The sequence below is a fragment of the Nematolebias whitei genome, chromosome 1 (assembly GCF_014905685.2).
Source record: "Nematolebias whitei isolate Nwh7 chromosome 1, NemWhi1, whole genome shotgun sequence".
Lineage (NCBI taxonomy): Eukaryota > Metazoa > Chordata > Actinopteri > Cyprinodontiformes > Rivulidae > Nematolebias > Nematolebias whitei.
The window spans coordinates 27895362-27916643 of NC_056498.1; the positions used below are offsets into that span (position 1 = coordinate 27895362).

At 40.7% G+C, this 21282-nt stretch overlaps 1 protein-coding gene across 1 annotated transcript in view; it reads right to left on the reverse strand.

Annotated features, from left to right (window-relative positions):
- The window catches only part of LOC119427084 (glucosidase 2 subunit beta), a gene marked incomplete in the record, with an annotated part of 251558 nt that overhangs the window by 180388 nt on the left and 49888 nt on the right, over positions 1-21282 (reverse strand). The window contains 1 exon segment of the mRNA XM_037695033.1: positions 20635-20713. Within this exon segment, the coding sequence (XP_037550961.1) occupies positions 20635-20713 (79 nt within the window).

Genomic DNA, 21282 nt, shown 5'->3' on the forward strand with positions numbered 1-21282 from the left:
TTTTTTGAATGTCCAGAGGACCAGATTTAACTTTTTTAGATTTTTCTACCTGGATTATTGAGCATGCATCAGGATAATTGATTTATTGTTTATCGCGACAGATCCAAGTGAGGCTGACACATTGTCAACTTTTACAATTAGGCTTAAGACTCCTTTTTGATAAATCCTAGTTAGGATTGGCTTGGGTTTCTTGAGATATCCCTTAGTTATGCTGCTATAGGCTTAGATTGCTGGAGGACAAATTGACCACATTTCCTCACTCTGCTGTTGTCTTTACTTGCTCTGCTCTACCTGTTTTGTATTTGTAATCACTTCTATCCTTAACATGTGTGTGAGTGTGTGTGTGTGTGTGTGTGTGGGGGGGGGGTCTTTCTTCCAATAGAAATGTACACCAGGTCCTGCCATTCTGTGTTCGTTTGTTTCTCCTTCCTGTTCCTCTCAAACCCCAGCAAGTCGAAGCAGATGGCCGCTCATCCTGAACCTGGTTCTGCTGGAGGTTTCTTCCTGTTAAAAGAGAGTTTTTCCTCTCCACTGTTGCTTTTGTGCTTGCTCAGGATGGGAGACAGTGTCAAAGTGAAGATTCAATGCAATCTGGTGGCTTCCTTGAATCCTTGAATAACTTTTACTAAATGGCTTTTTTTTATGTATGTTAATGTTTTTGTTCAGTGCCCCGAGACAACTTCTGTTGTGACTTGGAACTATATAATAATCTGAACTGATGTACTTTTGTGTATGTTTACACATTTATCTGCAGGATTACTTGAAAAGTTAGATGTATTTGTAAAGGACAGCAATAAAACAACTACCAGTATACACCCCCTTAAAAAGAGATATTATATCGGTTTTTTCATTTGTGACTTTAACATAACACGATCCTGCCTGATATAAATAGGGGTATTTAATTAAAGCACATTTATTCATGTATGAAGCTCAGAATGTCCCGGATTTCAAAGATGTCCAAACGCTTTTGTGTATTCTTGTTTTCAAGAGATGCAGTTACATCAATAGCATTTGTCAAGTTAAAGCCGATAACACAAAAGATGGCCTCGGGTTAGCTTTTAAAAGCTGGTTTATCGGTGGGTCTCGATAGAATTTTCAAAGTTGAAGTAGAACAGACACACAACACATTTTGATTGAATCAGGCTATAATTCAGCTCATTGTTGGACATCAGTAAAGCTCTTGATCTACGATGCCTCCGCCAATACTTGTTGAAGCAGCACGAAATGATGCCTCCTCTCTTGCCTCTGACCTCCCACCAGTTCCATTAATGGCAGCACCCAAGCAACCTTGAGCGCATCCAATCCTGACAGTTGCATAACAAAAGGTGAGTGTGGAGAAGATTAGAGGTGCAAAGAAAGACGAGGAACTGGAAAAGCAAGAGGTTGAGATGTGTAGCTGTATAAAACAAAAGAAAAACAACTTTCAGTTACCACCCAGACGGTTGGGTCCAGCCTCTCGTCTGTCCTCCCGTCTCAAAGCAACATGACATCTTGAGGTTTTGTTTTTCCAGCATGAAAGTTTTCTCTACAAAACAGATAACGCCGCCGCTGGTTTCAGACTGTCATGTCACATTATATAACTCTGAAGCATTCTAGCCAGGAAGCACAAAAACTGTGACATGTGGGATGGCAGGTGACAAAAAAAGGAGTAAAGGTGTAAACCCTCGCCCATCCTCCCCTTTTCTTCCATCCATCTAGTCATGGCTTCAAAAAAATCAACTGTCTTTTCTTACAAGACTCATTCCACTTTCTATCTTTTGAAACTTCAAATCAAGCATGTGGAGCTGTGCATGGTTGTGATCATTACTGTAGAAGTCGCAAACAACAATAGTGTAAAATGACACACTGTAATAAGTTGTAAAAAATAATTGATATTTTTAAAACAATACATAATTAAGATAATTGTTTGTATTTAGCAATCATGGCCGACAATAACACTGAACTCTAGCTGGAAGTTTGAAACCGCTACAACGTGAAGAACATGGGTAAAATCTGTGACCTCCTTTGTTAAGAAACATTATGTATTATTTGGAGGTATTTTGTGTTTAACGCCGATAATTTGGGGAAGTCAAAGATGCAGAAAGACCATATGTATCCTGTGACTACAAAGTCAAATACAAACTTGGCAAATTCTCTTAAAAAGTGACACTGAAATTCATGAAGAATTTTAAATGGTCAGTAAAGCACTCTACAATAGTGAGGTAGTAAACATGTTGGATTGTGTAAGTCAAGGTTAGTTGTTAAGTTATTAGCAGTTTGCAGATAGTCACATGCCGGTACTAAGTCGGACCCCTTCAGGGTGGGAGTTAGACTCAGCTAGGGCTCCCCATTGTCACAGATTCTGTTCATAATTTTTATGGACAGACCAACAATGTTCAATCTGGTCATCTGGATGGTTTCTTTTTTTTTTTTGTTGAGAGACGTTTCGTCCTTCATCCGAAGGACTTCATCAATCTGAGGAGCCCCAAACAAACTGTTTCTCCACAAGCAGCACACACATTTTATTGTTGGAATTTCTCGGTGCAGCAGGAGGTGGAGGAATTCCGGTTTTGTGGCCTTAGGATTATCCCTACTCTTTGCAGATGATGTGGTCCTGTTAGCGTCATCGTGCTGTGATTTCCAGCTCTCACTGGAGCGGTTTGCAACAGAGTGTGAAGCGGCTGGGATGAGAATCAGCACCCACAAATCTGAGGCCATGGCCCACAGTCAGAAAAGGGTGGATTGCTTTCTTCAGGTTGAGTGTGAGGTTCTGCCTCAAATGCAGGAGTTCAAGTATTTCAGGGTTTTGTCCACGAGTGAGGGAAGAATGGAGCATGAGATTGACAGACGAATTGGTGCAACATCTGCAATATTGCAGACTCTGTGCCAGTCCGTTGTGGTGAAGAGGGAGCTGAGCTTTAAATGGAAAGCTCTCCATTTACCAGTTGGTCTATATTCCTACCCTCATCTATGGTCACGAACTCTGGATAGTGACCGAAAGAACAAGATCGCAGATACAGGCAGTTGAAATGAGTTTCCTCTGCAGGGTAGCTGGACTCTCCCTTAGAGATGGGGTGAGAACTTCAGTTATCCGGGAGGGACTAGGAGTAGAACCGTTGCTCCTCCACATGGAGAGGAGCCAATTGAGGTGGTTCGGGCATCTGGTAAGGATGCTTCCTTGGCACTTCCCTAGGGAGGTATTTCGGGCATGTCAGACTGGGAGGAGACCCTGGGGAAGACCCAGGACATGCTGGAGAGATTACCGTATTTTTCGCTATACAAGTCACAGTTTTTTGCATAATTTGCATGCCCTGTGACTAATAGGCCAAAGAGACGTATTTATAGATTTTTTTCCCCATATTTATAAATCAATCTTTGGATGAGATATGACAGTTTTCATTCATTCTGACTGAAAAAAATGAGCACTACCATTTTCAGCCACTAGATGGCAATCGAGTAGTAAGGTATGCCGTTGTATTATGTAATAGGTAAAAGTGGCTATTAATGACACAATGGACTTGCCACAGCCTGCCACTGTCATCTGCTTGGAGCAACCAAATCAGCTTCATTTTAATGCGTTGCCCCAGTGAAATGCACCTGATTTGACCATCAAAATGCATTTATTAAGTAAAAGTTCAACAGAGACACACCTTTACTATAAAGTTGATCTAACAAATAATTGTTTTATGTAGTCATCTTGTTAAATTTCGAATAAATGGACAGCGAGTCGCCCTCTGTGTGTTCGTTCATGTTTCCACGTATCGGGTTTTGAAAATGCAGCTGATTTGACCGTTAAAGTGCATTTATTAAGCAAAAGTTAAACTGAGACACACCTTCACTATAATTTTGAGCAAACAAATGTTTTTATATGTTTATCTTGTTAAATTCTTGTTAAAGTCCTCCCGTGCACTCTCCCACAGCCACCATTCGGCAGCCCATCGATTTTTGGCATAACACTGGCCCACATTTCCGGGTTACGCGTAACAAACGCGTGACGCATAACAGATGCACCATATACAGCGAAGCAACATTTATGGATTTGTGCACTTTATTAGACATATTTGAACTTCTGCGACTTATAGGGTGGTGCAACGTGTACGGCGGAAAATACCGTATGTCTCTCGGTTGGCCTGGGAACGGCTTGGTGTCGCCCCAGAAGAGTTGGAAGAGGTGGCTGTTGAAAGCTCAAGCCGCTGCCCTTGCAACCCGAATTCAGAACAAGTGGAAGATAACGGATAGACGGATGATAGTCACATAAATATTCTGGAAAGTAATAATGGAGCTAGCAGCTAGGCTAATGATAAAATGGCTAACGTTATTCTTAAGTGTTCGGAATAAATCAATGAGCCTCTAAAACCCACCTCAACTACTTTACCCAACAAAAAATTGACTATAAAGCACTTAAATTTAGATAGTGAACAGAAAGCTGGTGGGATAGTAGCTGACAGTGATCTCATAAACATACTCTGAGTGCTAACGGAACACTAAATACTTTGTTCAAAATTCATGATGGCCGCCATTTCTACCTTGTCAAAGATAAAATATTGCTAAAATTTGGTTCAATTTTGAGCTATTAAGTTAAAATTGGGTGTGGTAGTAGCTGACAGTAATCCTCAAGACAGACTCTGAGTGCTAACAGATTGCTAATTTTTTTGTCTAAAATTCAAGACGACTCCCACAGATATATGCACCAAGTGACAGGCACTATCAAAATTTCTTCACAAATCTTCCTGGTCATTTTTATCGTTCTGGTGTTTGTATCCCTAAGACAGAATTTTTCTTAGTATTGGTATGGAGTTTAACATTTTTGTATCTTTATAACTGTATCTAACATTGTGTCTTGTATCTTATCGGTTAAATAAAACTGGAAACCAAAGTGCGGCTTACATCTGCCAAAATTAAGTGGGGACATGTAAAAATAAATAAAAATAAAATAAGAGTAATACACAAGCCCAAGAATCTCCTGAGAACACATATTTGATCATAGAATCACTGCAGGCTTATGAAACACAACCACAAATTGAACAGAAATGGTTGTTAGAATAAAGCTGAGAGACCTCTTCTGCCTACAAAAACATTCAGAGTGTGTGAGGCAGGAAAATGGCTCCGGAGGCCCAGCCCATGACAAAACAAAGAGATTAAATGACCCGTGAATGTGACTTTCCAATTTCTATCACTTATAAACTCGGAGGTCCTCTGCCCCCCTCTGGTGGCTGATGAGACAAAACCAAGGAAGATAAGAAAAGGGTTGTAACTGATGCACTAAGATGCCTGCTGCTCTTTTTTTGTGTGTCTTTATGCTTATTCAGTTCTTTCTAGTTGAATAAAATTGGCAACAATAATAGTCACAACTTCAGACCCCAAGAGCAAACAAGCTGTTTACAAGCAGCAACACCAGTGAAACACAATGCAATGAAATCTGAAGCACTGATTGTTTGCATCAACGTGCTTCTTGCAAATGTTTTGTAAAAATAAAACTTCTCGTCTTTCAGATAAAAACACAGGTGAAATCTCTCCATCGTGACACAGTGCAAAAACAAACACGTCAGGCACCCTCTGAGGTGAGATTCCAGAGCTGGCTAGGGCCAAATGTCAACCAGCTCAAACAGATGGTGTGAAGAGCTGGTTAGTGAGGCTGACCCCAGTCACCAGTGACGAGGGGCTGGGGAAGGCAATGTGAAGCATTATGTTTATTTGTTGGCGTGCGAATCAGTGAACACTGATGTGAACGTCACGAGAATGTTGTTGCCAAGACGAGAAGGTAAAAAAAAATCATGTCGGGCCTGTTTGCTTTGCAGGTGCTCAGGGACTCTGTGGGAAGCCGTCAAGCTGTCACAGTGACAGAAGAACGTCAGGAGGAGGGTAAATAGCTTAAAGAAGGGTTTGGATATCTGATGAGAAGCTCAGAGTTTACAACAAATTTTATTCTCTATACAGTTTATTCCTATTTTTGGTGGCTGAACTAAAATTCCATACATAAAAATACTATTTTAACCATTAACTCCTAAAACATCTGTATTACATTATTCATTTGTCTTTTGGAAGAATTGTTAAAGTACTTCCATCCATGATCTCTCGCTTGTTCCGAAGTCGTGTCACAGTGGCAGCAGCTTGATCAGTGGGGGACCAGACATCTCTTTCCCCAGCCAACTTCCAGCTCATCTTGGAGGACTTCAAGGCATTCAAAAACCAGCTAAGGTTGTTTTCACACCTGATAGTCCGGTCGACTCGGTTCGGGGCCAATATTCACAACATTTTGTTTACATTTGAGCTGGTGCGTTTGCATTCACATTGCACTGTGCAGTCGAGCCAACCTGTTGAACCAACCTGTTCCCCCACTCGCCTGTGGGGGCGCTGCACCAAGAACTACTGAAAGAAACAACACAAAAACCTCTGAAGACACTTCTTCTTCTGGAAATAAAAACAAAAATGGAGTGGCATCAAGTTTTAGCAGTTTTAGAGTTATATTTTGTCATTTTTCAAAAATGGACTCAGCATGAGCAGAAGATGAGGCAGAAGACCACGGACAATATTGTTTTTCACACAAGGCAGCTGACAGCTCCATATAAGGTAAGAGCAATGCGTGTTTGTTTGCCCTGTGCTGTACTCCACTTCTTGCTTGTGGAATGGGGCCCGGTCTGTTTACATTCACACTGCACTCGAACCGCGCTGGAGTTCTCTTCTACCGGACCGAGACCTAGGTTTTAGCCCGGGCCAGAGTTCGCCTTTATATTCCGTGACAGAGTCCGATGGCGCGTTCAAACCTCCCCAAACGAACCAGACTTTCTAGGAAAACAAGCTAGAGTTTGATTAAAGCGGACTAAACAGGGCTGGTGTGAATGCACCCTTAGAAACCTAGTCTCTTCAGAATGTACTGGGTCTTCCCTGGGGTCTCCTTCCAGTTAGACATGGAAAACCTACCTAGGGAGGCCTCCAGAGAGCATCCTTACCAGATGCCCGAGCAACCTCAACTGGCTCCTCTCGATGTGGAGAAGCAGCGGTTCTTCTCCGAGCCTCTCCCAAGTAACTGAACTTATCATCCCATCTCTACGTGACAGCCTGGCTACCTTGCAGAGAAAATTCATTTTAACAATCTGTATCTTGTTCTTTTGGCCAGAACTAAAAGTTTGTGACCATTGGTGAACATAGATTGACCAGTGAGTTCAGCTCCCTCATGACCACAATGGCATGGCATAGAGTATGCCATTTTGCAGAAGATGTACTGATCCATCTGTCAATCACACGCTCCATTCTTCCCTCATTGGTGAACAAAACCCATAGAATACTTGAACTCCTCCATTTGAGGCAGAAGCTCACTCCTAACACAGAGAGGGCAGCACACTCTTTTCCAACTGAAGACCATTTAGGTACTTCTGCTGAGGACAATGCCTAGAATTCCTAGAAGGAATGCATTTTTCTTATCGCCTTGCGTTTTATACATCAATATTGATCTGTCAGGGTATGAGTTTGGGATGATTGTTAGCACCTAGTGCACCAAATTTTAACTCAATATCTGTAAAAGTGACAGAGTCACAGACATCTGTTTTCTGAGTGCAAGAAGCAGCAACGGCCATCTTGAGTCAGACGGACCTCAAAAGTTAATCAGTTGTTGTACCTCCAATTACTTACTTTGAGATTTTCATTAAAGCTAAGCTTTCTAGAATTGTGCCACTCAAGGTAGCTGCATGTTGGGGTAGCTCTGTTACTTTCATTATGAGATGTTACTTTTGAAAACTTTAATTCCTCTTTATTCTGGATATAAATCAATTTTTTTAGATGATTATTTCCTCTGGTGTCAGATGCTGTGCAGCTGGAAGGATTTTTACAGAAATATCTTTGCTTTTGGACATTTGTTATGATGCGTAACCATAACAACAAGGTTGTTTTTTTTTTTACAACCAGGAGCAGCTGACTAACATCTCCAAAGCTCAAATAATATCTCAACTACAGCCCCAAATCCCAAATGAGTTGAAAAGGAGGCGTCGTGGATGCAGAGCAGGAGCAAAGAAGAGGAAGAAAGCGAGAAGAATGAAGTTTAAACCATCTCTTCCATCAATCATGATGGGCAATGTGAAATTGCTGGGAAACAAGTTGGATGAACTTCAAGCCCTAACAAGGACCCATCCAGAGTAATAGGAATGCAGTGTTATGTGTTTCACTGAGACATGGATGCAGGATCATATCCCCGACTCCAGCGTTTTCTTACCAGGCTTTCTGACCATACGAGCAGATAGAGATTTAAAGAGTAGTGGCAAAAAAAGGAGGTGGGTTGGCAGTGCTTGTGAACAACAGATGGTGTAATCTTGGACATGTTACTGTGAAGTGTCATCTCTGCCGTCCAGATATTGAACTGTTAGCACTAAGTTGTCGTCCATATTATTTGCCAAGAAAGTTCACCAGTGTTATTTTGGCAACTGTTTACATTCCACCCAATGCTGTTGCTGAGACTGCGTGTGATGTCATCAGCTCTGAGGTTGCTAAGCTACAGACACAACACCCTATTGCGTTTGTTGCAATATCTGGGAATTTTAATCATGCCTCTCTCTCTGCTACACTTCCGACATTCCAACAGTTTGTCAGCTGCTCTACCAAAGAAAACAAAACGCTGGACTTGTTTTATGCAAATGTCAAGGATTCATACATCGCTAAAGCAAGACCCCCTCTTGGCAAATCAGATCACAATCTTGTGTTTCTCTGCTCAAAATATAAACCCCTTGTTCAGAGGCAACCTGCAATAAAGAGAACAGTGAGAAAATGGTCAACGGAAGCTGAAGAAGCCCTGCGAGGTTGTTTTGAGGCTACAGACTGGGAATCACTGTGCCAGCCACATAGAGAGGACATCAATGTCATGACTGAGTGTGTGACCGACTATATAAACTTCAGTGTAAACAATACCATCTCCACCAGAACAGTGAGATGCTTCCCCAATAACAAACCTTGGATCACCACTGACCTGAAGGAACTGCTAAACCAGAAAAAAGGAGCCTTCAGGGAGGGAGACAGGGAATTATTGAGGACTACACAGAAGCAACTAAAAGTCAAGATAAGAAACAGCAAGGAGGTGTACAAGAAGAAGCTGGAGAGCAAGCTCTAGCAGAACAATAACAGAGAGGCATGGTCAGGGATGAAAAAGATCACAGGCTTCAAGCAGAAGGAGGATCAGAAGGATGGAAGCCTGGACAGAGCCAATGAACTGAACACGTTCTTTAATAGGTTCAGTTCAGGAACAAGCTCAGCATCCTCCTCTCTTGCTCACAGCCAAACATACATACCACCCTCCATTGACCCAAGGCTATCCTGTCACACCTCAAATACTGTATCTACCACCTCAGTCATGGACCTTTCTTCTAAATATTGTTTTTTAACCAAATCAGAAGATGATGATACCTCCTTTGCATCTCTAGAAGTCAGGTGAGGAAGCAGCTGGAGAGACTGAACCGGAACAAAGCTGCAGGTCCAGATGGTGTGAGTCCCAGAGTCCTGAAGGTCTGCACAGAGCAGCTCTGTGGGGTTCTGCAGCTCCTCTTCAACCTTAGCCTGACCCAGGAGAAGGTTCCAGTGTTGTGGAAAACCTCCAGCCTTGTTCCTGTGCCAAAGAAAACTCACCCATCAGTCCTCAATGACTATAGACCTGTTGCCCTGACATCCCACATCATGGGGGTCCTAGAGAGACTTCTGCTGACCCACCTGACTAAACAAACAAGCACATATCAGGACCCACTACAGTTTGCTTATCAGCGTGGACTTGGAGTTGAAGATGCCATCATACACCTGCTTCAGCAAACTCACTGTTATCTAGAAAAGGCAGACAGCACTGTGAGAATCATGTTCTTTGATTTCTCCAGTGCATTTAACACAATCCAGCCTGATTTGCTTTGTCAGAAACTCCAGAAGACTCAGGTGGATGCCTCAACAATCGCCTGGATCAAAGACTATCTGACAGACAGACCACAGTTTGTGAGACTGAAGGGTTGTGTGTCCAACCAGGTGGTCAGTAGCTCAGGAGCACCACAGGGGACTGTACTCTCACCATTCATTTTCACTCTGTACACCTCAGATTTCCAGTACAAAACAGACTCCTGTCATCTGCAAAAATATTCAGATGACTCTGCAGTGGTCGGGTGTATCAGAGATGGGCAAGAAGCCGAGTACAGGGAACTGGTGGACCGCTTTGTGGCATGATGTGGAAACAATCATCTCATCTTGAATGCTAACAAAACAAAGGAGATGATTGTAGATTTCAGGAGAATCAGGAGCAGGTCCAACTCTATGTCAGAGTCAGAGTCAGAGAGTCAGAGTTTCTTTATTGTCATTCGCACCTCATGTGGTACATGTGGTGGAGCGAAATTATGTACGCAGGGTCCCAGTTACATCCAACAATAAAATGTATAAGAAAAACAGTAATGACATCTAAGATATGAACTAAGAAAAACATCAACTAAATATACACTAAGCACTCATAACATAAAACATTGAACATCAGCACAAACATGAACATGAGTCTGTGAGCAGATGTGCACGCATGAACACATCAACATTGAAACAGATCAGCAGCAACATGATATGGTTTTTCACAGTGATTATTCTAGTTAGAGATTCATGAGTCTAACAGCCTCAGGGTAGAAGCTGTTCCTCAGTCTAGTGGTTCTACACTTAATGCTCCTTAACCTCCTTCCTGAGGGGAGTGGGGCAAAAAGTGAGTGTGCTGGGTGGGTGGGGTCCTTCATGATGCAGGTGGCCCTCTTCCTGCATCTGGAGGTGTAGATGTCTGTGATGGTGGGGAGACTGATTCCAACAGATTTCTGTGCAGCCTTCACCACTCTCTGCAAAGCTTTTCTTTCTGCAGCTGTGCAGCCTCCATGCCACACATTGATGCTGGAGCACAGGATGCTCTCCACTGCACACCTGTAGAAGGAGGTGAGGACTGAGCTTCCCAGACCAGCTCGCCTCAGCCGTCTGAGGAAGTAGAGTCTCTGATGAGCTTTCTTGATCAGGCTGGTGGTGTTGTTGCTCCAGCTGAGGTTGTCATTCATGTGTACACCCAAGTACTTGTAGCTGGAGACCACTTCCACCGCAGATCCTCTTATGTTCAGGGGGGTGTAGGTGTTTTTGTTCCTTCTGAAGTCCACAATCATCTCCTTTGTCTTCTTCACATTGATGTGAAGGTTATTCTCTCTGCACCAGCTCTCCAGGTGTTCCACCTCTTGCCTGTAGCTGGACTCATCATTGTTTGTGATGCATCCCACCACCGCTGTATCATCTGCAAACTTTACAATGTGACAGCCTGGATGGGTAGCTGCACAATCATATGTGAGCAGAGTAAACAGAAGGGGGCTCAACACACATCCCTGAGGAGAGCCAGTGCTGAGGGTTATGGTGGAGGAGGAGAGGTTGTGGATCCTCACTAACTGTGGTCTGTTTGTTAAAAAGTCTAGTACCCAGTTGCAGATGGAGGGGCTTAGTCCTAGTGTGGATAGTTTGTCCATCAGGGTTTGGGGGATCATGGTGTTGAAGGCGGATGTGAAGTCCACAAAGAGCATACGGACGTAAGAGTTTTTCTGCTCCAGGTGGTTGAGTGCAGTGTGGACCACAGAGGAGATTGCATCCTCTGTTGATCGGTTCTCACGGTATGCGTACTGATGAGGGTCCTCGTTGAGGTTGATGGTTGTTTTGATGTGAGTCATGACCAGTTTTTCGAAGCATTTAGCGACTATCGGGGTGAGGGCCACTGGCCGATAGTCATTCAGACCAGTCACTGTAGAGCTTTTTGGGACTGGGATGATGGTGGCAGTCTTCAGGCAGGTGGGAACTGTCTCCAGGGTAAGTGAGGTGTTAAAGATGTCTGCCAGCACCTCACAGAGCTGATCAGCACATTCCTTCAACACTTTTCCGGGGATGTTGTCTGGGCCAGTTGCTTTGTGCGGATTAATCCTCCTGAAGGTACTCCTTACTTCTGCTGAGGTCACGCTGAGATGCTCTTCATCCGGTGGCGAGGTGAGTCTGGTCCATCATGGGATAAGAAGTGGTGGTGGAGAAGTATAAATACCTTGGGGTTCACCTGGACAACAGACTGGACTGGAAATGCAACAGTGAAGCGTCTACAAGAAGGGACAGAGCAGACTGTACTTCTTGAGGAAGCTGAAGTCCTTCAACGTTTGCAGCAAGATGCTGCATATCTTCTCCCAAGTCTGTTGTAGAGAGCACTATCTCTTCTGTCATCATCTACTGGGGTAGCAGCACCAGAGCAAGTGACTTAAAAAAAAATCAACAAGCACATAAAGAAGGCTGGCTCAGTTCTGGGGACTCTTCTAGAACCTTTGGAGATGATTGTTCAAAGAAGGATTCTTCATAAAAATGAAGAACATTATAGACGATCCTCAGCATCCTCTTCATCAGACTGTCATACAACAACAAAGTGTCTTCAGTCAGAGGCTTCATCAAATGCATTGTAGGACAGACTGCAACAAGAGATCCTTCCTGCCCACAGCCATCAGCATCTATAACAACTCATTAATGAAACCAGGATGATGAGTTACCACAACATATAATTACCCTCTGGGATTAATAAAGTATTTTTGATTTGAATTGAATTTGAATTTGAACCACACTTCATGAAATTCTCTGCTAACAAACTGATAAATGAACATACACACACAAAGATACACAAATACAGACAAGCAATTACATGTTCATAGTAATATACACATTTCGACTCAGGAATCTGTCAGGAACAGGAAACTGTGGTTTATAGTACTGTTGCAGTTCGAGTGCTGAAATAATGTAGCGAGACAAAGTAGACCTAAAAGAGTCAAGTCTCTTCGAAAATATGCGTAGAGAACGTTTAACTCTCATAGTGATGTATGGCTGTAGAGGAAAAAAAAAACTGCTTCACCCGTAGGCATTAGGCTAAGTCAATGAGTCAAATGAGTAGCTTGAAGCTAACAATATTAGCATCAATGAGCTGAGCAGTGATTGTTGCATCAGCGGGAGTTATCTGTAAATTTAGAGTAAAACCCAATCTATGTGTTAATTGCTGATATATACATTGCACAAAAATTAAGGACATTTGTGTTGTCTCATTAGTTGTTTTTTTGTTATAACAATTTTGCAGGCAATAATCCTAGTATTGTAAAGCCAGATTGTTTCCCCTTAAATGGAGCCACATTTGTTAGAATAACTACTACTACTCTACTACTACTACAACTACAACCACTACCACAAGTAGTGGTAGTAGTAGTAGTAGTAGTAGTAGTAGTAGTAGTAGTAGTAGTAGTAGTAGTAGTAGTAGTAGTAATAGTAGTAGACGTAGTAGTAGTAGTAGTACTAGTAGTAGTAGTACTGCCTCATTCATGGCAATCAAGGTCACCATATATTTAAAATACAATATAACAATAAGTGCAAACAGTGAAAAGATACAAATAGTGAAGCAATTTTACTTTTGGTGCCATGTTTTGGTATTTTTGTTGCATGCTTTGGTTCTTGTCGTTTATGGCAAGTCAAGATGGTTCTTCTCGTCCTGAGCATTTCATTGCATTGTTGACCTTGTGTCGATAAACCTAAACATAGAATTGTTGATTTTTTTTTTAAACGCATTTACGGTTTGAAAAGCAGAGTTAAGTATGTGAGCTGAATCAAGAAAAACTTCTCTATCAGTAAACCAAACTTGATTAACAAATCTTTGCTTTCAAGCTCAAATCTTAGTCTATGTCATATTTTCTTACCTAATACTCATAAGTTGGAGAATTTTTCATGTACAATACAGTGACCTACAAGCAGGATTACTATTGCCTGTTCTCAATCAAAATTAAACACAAATCCTGACTTTAGTTCAAGTTCAAGTTAACTTTATTGTCGTTTCCACCAAATGTGGTACATGAGGTGGAATGAAATCATGTACACGGGGTCCCAGTTACACCCAAAACTAGCAAAATATAAAGTATAAAAAAACAGTAAATAAGGATCTAAAATATACACTAAGATATTTGCTAAACGAACGCTAAACTGTACGCTAAAATATCTACAAAATATACCATATCATACCACTTTATTTATAAAGCACTTAAAACAACAACAAGGCCAACCAAAGTGCTGTACAGACAAAATAACAGGTAACACACAAAGCAAAATACAAAATGAGGTAAATCAGAATATAGACAAAAAACGACGGAGATGATGACGACAAACCAGTGTAGAGCATACAGGATCAAAACACAGATCATCTTGTGTTGAAAGCTACTGAATAGTAGTGAGTTTTTAAACGGGACTTGAAAATCGAGAGGGAGGGGCCTGTCTGACAAGCAGAGGTAACTCGTTCCAGAGTCTTGGTCCTGCTACAGAGAAGGCCCTGTCACCTCTGCGCTTAAGACGAGATCCTGGAACTGTGAGGAGCAACTGGTCCGCTGACCTCAGGGAGCGTGGTGGGACATACGGTTGTAGTAAATCAGAGAGATGGGGGGGGGCGACACTGTTCAGTGATTTGTAGACATACAGTAGTATTTTGAACTGGATTCGAAAGTGAACCGGTAACCAGTGCAGTGAGGCCAAAACTGGTGTAATGTGCTCTCTTTTGCCTGTACTGGTTAAAAATTGGGCCGCTGCATTCTGGACCAGTTGTATTTGTGCAATGGAGGTCTGACTGATACCAAACAGGAGCGAATTGCAGTAATCAAGCCTAGATGTAATGAATGCATGTATATGTGAAACACTAATAATGTAAGACAATACATCGTAACAACAGCAGCCCGAACATGAGTCTGTGGTGAGCAGATGGGTATGAATGAACACAACTTTACTTTCAACTACAGCATTTTCTCTTCTGTACATACATAAAATCCCTTAAACTTTAATTTTATCATTATCAAACAGTGAATGAACAGCATAGGTTGACTTTTTTTTTGGGGGGGGGGATAAGAGGGGATTACTTTCGTTCTCCTGTTAGGAAAAAAAACGTACAATATTCTCAGCCTCTGCCTTTCTGGTAGAATGAGTTCAAGGCTTTAAGAGTAGGCGAGATTGTAGAAGATGGATAAGTGAAATACACCTCGGCACAAATTTGTATTGGTTGAGAGAAGACAATTTCCTGTAGCTCTGCTACAATGTTGCAGTTTGACTTTGGTTACACGTCGCTGAGTCTGGGAACGTATTGCGCTATGATTAATGCTGGAATAAGGGGTGTCTTTTGTTCTCTCAAAGTGTAGCTAAAAAGCTCATTTTGCGTAAACATCAAGTTTGATTACTAAAAACTATACCTACGCTCCTCCATCTTTCGTCTCCCGTACCAATGATTATCTAAATGTGAGAGAACCTACCTTGAGAGCAGATTTGATGGTAATGGAAGGCTATAACAATGTTAGAGCACAGAAGGAGACACTCCAGAATCTCCTTCTCCCCCCACTTCCAAGCACAGTGCTTCCTTTGATCATCAAATTGTTCTCCTGAAAATCCTTCTCGAATTATCTGGGCCGCTGAAGTGGAAACTATATTTTCTGGGGAGGCCAAAGCTTCTTAGAAGGGGAGAGGAAAAAAAAAAGGAAGTGGGGGAACTAATAAAAAAAATGAAGAAAATGAAACAAATTGAATAAGAGCCTAAAAGTGTATCATGGCCATTTGTGACAGACCGAGGAAAAACCTATCAAGGTCTTCAAGACATTACAACTGGACAAACAAGTCACGAGCATGAAAATACAATAAAACAAAACATTGGTGCAATATTTCAAATTTCTGTACTTTTTTCTTATCTGGACAGTATGCAATTAAAACAGTTATATAGTCAAATAAATGCTGCATTAATTTAGACTCAGGAAGTAGTCATCCCTTTCCAGTGCATTTGAAGACACCGTAGAAGAACAGGGTTGGTTGCTGCAAAGCCTCAATGGCTTTTTTTTAAAAAATTTTTAACAAAGATATGGGTGTGTTAATATTGGGCCATCCATCAGTTAATACCATGTTTTCTTTTTTAGTACTTTTTAATGAAACTGCAAAGCTGTACACGTTTGGTAGCAGCAAATATGAGGAGTACAATAGTCTCTCACTTATCACGGGGGTTACATTCCAGACACCCCCGCGATAAGTGAAAATCTGCAAAGTATGGATGTTATATTTATTTTAGTATTTATAAATATTTTAAGGCTTTATAAACCCTTCCCACACTCTTGCAATGGTCTTAACAATGTTCTAAACTCTCTAAATGCTCTAAAAGAGCACAGCAAAAGAGAGACTGATGCTACAATTACTGAGCCAGCCAGCGCCCAGGGGTGGACTGGCCATCGGGAGCACTGGGACATTTCCCGGTGGCCTGGCCCATTCAGTGATCGCCGAAGGGGACAAAGTCTCGGTTCGGGTCACGCTTGATTTTAAATAAACAATCCATGCCGCTCACTCTGGTATCCACCTCACTGAAGCTCCAACAGCAGCAATGGGGAAAGACAGACCCCACCCCCTGCCCCCTCCTTTTTCTTTCTGAGGCTGTCACAGCAGAGCAGAGACACACAATAGGTTGTGCACCCACCTGTTGTGTGTCTCTGCTCTGCTGTGACAGCCTCAGAAAGAGAAAGGAGGGGGGCCCTTGGTGATCACTGAGCAGGCCAGGCCACCGAGAAATGTCCCGGAGCTCCCAATGGCCAGTCCGCCCTTCAGCACAATGCTCTGGTTGGTCACCTTCCATCAATCAGCCAATCGTGTGTCATATACAATCTTACATTGAAAACCTGCAAAAGAGTGAGTCCGCAAAAGTTGAACCGCGAAGTATCAAGGTACTACTGTAAGTCTAAAAAGGGTTATGAACAGTATTCACTATTTATATTTTTTAAGTGTGGCCGCGCAATGCATCAGAGATGACAATATCATTGTTCGCAATATTAATATTGAAAAGAACTCCTTTGATTATAATAAAACAGTATTAATAGAATTATAAGGTCATGCAGTCATGCATGCAAACATATAACTTATTTAGCCAATTCAGTGGAGTGCTTTCCTTCAGGCTCAAACCCAGTTTATATCAGAGACTAGCACAGACTGAAAATGTGAGATTGCTCAAATGTTGAAATAAATATTTTGTTAATTGTACACGATGTCACGAGTGCTGCATGGCTTTTGGTATTCAGAGTATGTGTTGTGAATTGTTCTCCGCTATTATCATATCAAATTTTGGCTCAATATCTGTTAACAGGGTTATAGCCATCTCCGTGTTTTCTACAGTCAGCTAACTGTGGCAGTCATCTTGACTCCAGTTGACTTCAAAAGGTAAATCTTCCAAATGGCGCTCGACTCTTGGGTGTTTGTCAACTGGGGTGGTTAGCGTAGCGCTACGTTAGTATTGCCGGAGGTGGCAGTTGTCGACAGGGGGTGGGGGGTGTTAGCGGAGCGCTACGATTGTATTGCGTGCGGTTTTTGACAGGGGGTGGGGGGTTGGGTTAGTAGGCGGGGCATTTGGTTTTGGTGACAGGGCGGGGCGCCCTCCTGGCTGAGGAAATACTGGAATCAGTCATGTAGATGTACATCCAACGGTTACTATGAGTTTTTGTTCAAATCCATTCAGTGATTTATATATTTTGCAAACAGGCTGCATTGAGTTCAATAGTTTTTGACAAAGTTTAAAACACAGCTCTAACAGATCTTCAAACCTTCAAACCACACATACAGCAGCTTGTGTTTCCTAGCGGTTTTCATTGCCTGGTTGTACTAAATCAGGTTCTGATTGTACTAATTAAACTACTGTACTGTCTTATAAAATAAACATCATTGTTCTGTTTGCATCAGCTGTAGAGTCTAGGTGTTGTTGTCGCTACTGAATATGAAACTGACAGCAAGAGTTCATGCCAGCAGATATGCAGCTCGAATTGTTGAGCAAACTCTGCTTTTCACTCAGTGTGGTGCGTTGTATCAAAGGTGGATCCTCCCGATGTTTTGTTGCCCAGTCTAGGAATGTATCAAATTGTCATATAACTGATATCAGAATATCAAATTGATATTGTGGACATTATGAAACAACTCAGCCCTTCTTAGCACATAATTTACTGAAGTGCACATTTTTAAGAGGCTACAATAAACAAGGCAATGCCCTTAGACATTGGGTACATAGATAAAAAAAAAACATTCCAACTAAATTTTAACACTTAAGTAAACACATTTTATGCTAACCGACAACATAACTACGTGCTCAACTGTTCCAGCTGATACAGAGCATGTGTGTTGGTCATCAATAAGCACATACTACAAAAGGGAATAAAAGAAAGTATAAGAAAATCTGCACTTTAGCCATTATGTTTACAGCGAGCGAGGCTGCTCTGTACCATCCTGGAAGAGGGAAGCTCAACAAGTCTTAAGTGAAACAGACAGCAGCATTTTCACACACGGCAGCTTGAGGGAAAATCACTGTTGAGAGAAAGCTTGTTTGTCCTATTCAGAATAGAAACGAGTGTGGAGGGAACCCAGTTGTACACGAGGAGACAACACTTAGCGCAGGCAATCAGACAGACTGTTTATCTAACCAAAAACGCTAAAACCCTGGTTTAAAAAGAGCTGCTTGTTTTTCTTGAGTCATTCTAATACAAGAAATGCTAACCAGTGCACAAAACACAGCCGAAATAGACAATAAATTTTGAATTACTTTACGACAACTTTTTATTTTCTTTGCCATACAGCTAGATACCTGCAAAATTAGCTGATCAGCAACGACTGACAACGCTGCTTCTCTAATCCCACCTGCAAGAGGGAGGAAAAACAGAAGGACTAAAACTGAACGGCTAATGCTCACGCAGACACGTTAAAGTCTGTCTGTAAATTGTTGCTTTCAATATTAGTCTCAAAATGCAACAGTACAGTCGATAAACAGGTTTCTGTGAGGGAAACGGAAGTTGTGCACACTCTTGCGGCCCCAAATGCAGCACATTCAGTGAAAAGTAGAAAAATTGGTGATTGATGACTGCCGAATGGTGTTGCTTAAAATACTTAGTTTTACTACAAAATAAAAAATGCATAAGCTACAATCAGTAAAACCAAAACAAAAAGTGAAAATTGTAACTTATCACTGAAAGCAAAATTGAGCAAAAACCTTAGCTAAAGACTAAATTAGCAAACTAGTCGCTAAAAGATTAAGTTACCAAACTTTTAGCTAAAAGCTAAAATGATCAAAATTATAACTGAAATCTAAATTTAGGTAGAAGTAGCAGAAAGCTAAAGTGGTCAAAACAACTTAAAAGCTATAAACGGCAATAAGCAAAACCAAAACAAAGAGCTAAATTTTCAAAATTATTACTACCATAAAAGGAAATATTAGTAAATAAACCGGTACCACTTTACAATAAGGCTCCCTTTATAGATAGGTAATAATTCATAGATACATTATTAATTCCTCTATAAACACTTTATAAATCATTAATAACTGCTTATTAAGCATTAATTAAGGGTGACAGAGGCCAGTTTCTTGCCAAACAGTGAGTCAAATCTGTTCACCTATATATTTCATCTAGAGTTGTTATATTAAACATTTCAGACTAAGTCCGTACCTTCACAGCACAATAAGCATTTTAAAAAAACTATTTTTTAGGATATAATATTAGTTGTAGATACTTATAATACAGTGATAAATTACAATAGTGTATGCTAAAGAAATAGGTTTACAAATGTTTAATGTGCTTACAAGATAGTAACTTAGTCTGAAATGTTTAATATAACAACTCTAGATGAAATATATAGGTGAACAGATGTGGCTCACTATTTGGCAAGAAACTGGTCAGTTTAGTTTGAATTGATAACATATCTATGAACTATTTATTAGCCATTTATGGGGGAGCCTTATTGTAAAGTGGTACCAATAAACCTCAACTAAAAACGTAAATTAGCAAACAAGCAGCTAAACGCTAAAGTTAGCGAACATGTACTTAAATGCTAAAATGATGAAAACTATAACTAAAACCCCAAATTAGGAAAACAGTAGCTGTAAGCTACAATTTGCAAAACTGTACCTGAAAGAGAACAATGCTTTTGAAAGAACTGAAGATAATGGAATTCAATGGGGAAAACTTGTTAAAAAATAATCTTAATAAATCTGAAACTTTAAAAACTTACCAATACTAAAAGTCATAGCACACTATTCCCAAACAAGCCAAATATTTTCATATATAAATGACTGAAAAAGCACAAATTTTACAGATTTGGTTGGATTACCAAAAACATATGGAAAAAAACTACAAACAGTAAAACTATGAATGCTGAATCAACATTCCCATAATAAAGAAAATCTACGCTGATAGGAATGCAGCGTATAAATATAACTACTGTACCGCCAAGTTATTTAACACTTGTTTTATGACCGTGAAGCATCTTCACGTTTTTTTTTTTTCCAAAAGCCAGATGGTAGTTGTTGCTGGTAGACATTTGGACCAAAGTAAAAAGAAGTTTATTTGATACATGAACGAAGGGTAGCAGCAACAAAACCTAAGAGCTTCCACTTCTGATACCTAAGAAAAAGCTCTTAAAGGAAGGTTAAAAGAAAAAAAAAAAAAAGATGGCTGAGCAGAAACTAAAAGTAGAACCCAAAGTGGCAAAAGAAATACACAAAGCTTTACAAAATGTTTTGTCTACATCAGAAAGTAGCTCGAAACAATTCATAAAGACTCAAAGAAACCTGCAGAATGAGCTTTATAAATAACTTACCAGTGCTTCATCCTCTGAAAGAACCCGCTTCTCATCATGAACAAGCACCACTTTAGCCTTGACTTCATCCACCGATATACTGTAGGAGTTACAAAGTAATCACATTAGTATTCCTTCCAGCTGGTTGGTGAATATTAGAGGTTGATTTTTATCAAGAACTATTGAACATGCGAAGGTCAGAATGGTTATACTGGCACCAGAACTCTGTGTTATGTGCTTAGGCTACATAAATTCAACTTTATTTGATGTGATGGGATTTAAAACTTTGATTTAAAATACGTAAATATTAAATATTCTGCTCTTAAAATATGCAGGATTTTTGTATTTTGCTTTTTATGAAACCCTGATAAAGCAGCCTGTAGTACCAACAGATTGTGTAATAAAACTACAAATAAGCTTAAAAGTCCAATGATATTTTTTTTAAATCATAAACAGTAATGTGTATATCTCTTGAATAATGCTTTATATATATATATATATATATATATATATATATACATATATATATATATATATATATATATACATATATCATACATCATTTCCGTGCGCGGCTGCACTCTGCGGCCGCTTCAGCAACATGGCAGACGAGGCAGAAACCATGAAATTCACTCTCCTGCTGGATTTAAATCAACACTGTGGAAATAT